The 2,373-nt window shown below is 48.4% G+C and overlaps 1 protein-coding gene across 1 annotated transcript in view; it reads left to right on the top strand.

Annotated features, from left to right (window-relative positions):
• EGF (epidermal growth factor) overlaps nucleotides 1-2,373 on the top strand; it is an 87,855-nt gene that overhangs the window by 73,723 nt on the left and 11,759 nt on the right. The window contains exons 18-19 of the mRNA XM_012655078.1: nucleotides 362-484; nucleotides 1,793-1,937. Of these exons, the coding sequence (XP_012510532.1) occupies nucleotides 362-484; nucleotides 1,793-1,937 (268 nt within the window). The remainder of the gene's footprint in view (nucleotides 1-361; nucleotides 485-1,792; nucleotides 1,938-2,373) is intronic.

Here is a 2,373-nt window from a genome sequence, read left to right as displayed (position 1 = left end):
CCTATTCAAAAAAGATAAGTATGAATCTTTACGGTCTGAACTTCTGAATGTTTGCCTAGAGGTAGTTAACCAGTCTCCATCTCTGGGAAGCCTCCTTTCCTTCCAAGCAGGAGGAGAACTTCCAGCCTTCTGTCGGGGGCTCGGAACGCCTGCATGGGCGTACAGCAAGGGACCCGCGCATCTCCCCGTCCGGCGTTCACGATGGTCTCTTTCAACCTAAAAATGCACAGGGCTCTGGAACGTGCACCATGACGGAAGCTGAAGATGCTCCCCTTCCAGAATGTTGGACTTTCCAACTGTATAACCCGCTTGCTTCCTCTGCACCCTGCTTTTCTCTTCCCTACTCTGACTTTCCTAACAGATATTGACGAGTGCCAGCTGGGGACGCACCGCTGTGGAGAAAATGCCAGTTGCACAAACACAGAGGGAGGCTACGCCTGCACGTGCGCCGGCCGCCCGTCTGCACCCGGACTGGTCTGCCCTGGTAGGTGGCTGGCTGGTCTCCATCGGAGGGGAGGGTTCAGGGGAATTCTGCACCCCATGTATTTGTGTTAGAGATTCTAGAAAAGTCATTCAGTTCAACCAGGCTGGAGAGCTGGCTTTCCTGACGGGGATGATGCTGGCTCGAGAATTTGAAACGGTCCAAGTTTTCTTAATTGAACAGCATCTCGAATAAATCGCTTTTTATTACTCACGATTTAATAAAGGTGGGAACACAAGTGTTTCTTTTTAACTGTGCAACTAGTCTCCCAATTTCTAATGTTGATTTCTGGGGCTGTTGGATACATTTTGCAGGGCTAGGCAGGTCAGTGAGGATGTCTGGACGCAGCATTTTAAATCGCTCTCAGGGATTTCAAAATATTCAAAAGTCAATATTTCTTTGTCTGAATTAGAACTCTGGCTCTCTTCTCTTTCTTTTGAAAAGTTCATAGTGGTTAACTCCCGTTTCCTGAACTTTCTCTCCATAATGGCAGTATTATCCCACCGTCAGCCCCCAGAGGGGAGCTGGCCTCACCTGAAAACCAGGTCAGGCTGTTCCTGTCACCGCCAGCCATTTGCCTCTTAGCTCTGCAGGCAGAAAACCTTCTAAGAGAGAAAAATTCTGCGCTTACTTAGTCTCTTTTTTTAGCACGTTATTTTCTCCAATAATTTGCTCTTCTTAAAGACGTTGAAAAACTGCCCATATTTCTATAGTCAGCTACACACCCTGACGTTTTCCTTTTAAGGAGCAGTGAGCCTTTCCGTGAAAGAGACGTCACTGCTTTGGCGTTCCCCGTGTTAGGGTCGTGTTTCCTCCCTGTCACTGTTGCCACGATCTTGTCTTCGAGGGCTGCCCCAAAAGTTAAATATTAAGAGTGTTTAGAAGAAAGCATCGTGTGGGAATGTTTGAGACCCCCCAGGATATTGTAGGCGTCCGGCTGCGTACTGGTGGGTAGTTTTTAAGCCACGAAGAGATACCACTTGCTCCGCGAGACCTAAAGCTCGCTGTCATGTCACATGGTTAGTGGTGATGACAGATTTGTTTTTATAATGAGATGGGTGACTCTGAATCCACGTGATGGTTTAGGATCGGCCCTTCTCCTGCCTGCCTCCAGCACGCTTTCTATCAGACACACTGAGCCTGAGGGATGCTGACTTCAGGTCTGTCTTGGAAAGCGAACCTGTCCCTGCCGGTAGTTCTGCTGCCACTAAAAGACATTACGAATTGTTCATGGAAGTTAGTTCCTGATACTCATACCTGAAAGACCCTCACCACTTCAGAAAATAAAAGGAATGTCTTGGATTCTTCTAGACTCTACTCCACCCTCTGACCTCGGGGAAGACGGCCGCTATCCCGTCAGAAATAGCTACCCGGGGTGTCCCCCATCCCACGACGGGTACTGCCTGCACGGCGGCGCGTGCATGTACGTGGAGGCCGTGGACAGCTACGCGTGCAAGTGAGTCCGACTGTCTCTCCGACGGCGCGGAGCCGCGCAGCCGCAGTCCAGTCGGCACTTCTGGCTCATACGTGCCGTTTGTGCCGAGGATATTTTTCTGCCATTAGTTCTTCTTAGGAAAAATATAAATTGTGTGTGTGTGCTTCACTGCACGCTCTCTGTATATCAGGACCTCCCATCCCCAGCCACCAGTGGTAAATATAAATCTAAGGAATTGGCGATTTTCCCTTTTACTTCAATAATTTGATGTTACCACTAGTATAGTCTAGGAATTAAATTTCTCATTCTGTGAGAGTAAAATTTAGAATTGTGAGAGAGTTCCTTAAAACGTTGATTTATTTTCTGCCAAATAGGCTGTAGGTCGTGTGTGCGCATCCGTGATGTGTTTCTGGGTCCACCGAAGTGATGTTCGTGTTCACTGGATTTCTTGCCAGTG

Source organism: Propithecus coquereli, unplaced genomic scaffold, assembly GCF_000956105.1.
Source record: "Propithecus coquereli isolate 6110/MARCELLA unplaced genomic scaffold, Pcoq_1.0 Scaffold46, whole genome shotgun sequence".
NCBI lineage: Eukaryota > Metazoa > Chordata > Mammalia > Primates > Indriidae > Propithecus > Propithecus coquereli.
This window is presented reverse-complemented; position numbering and strand designations above follow the sequence as displayed.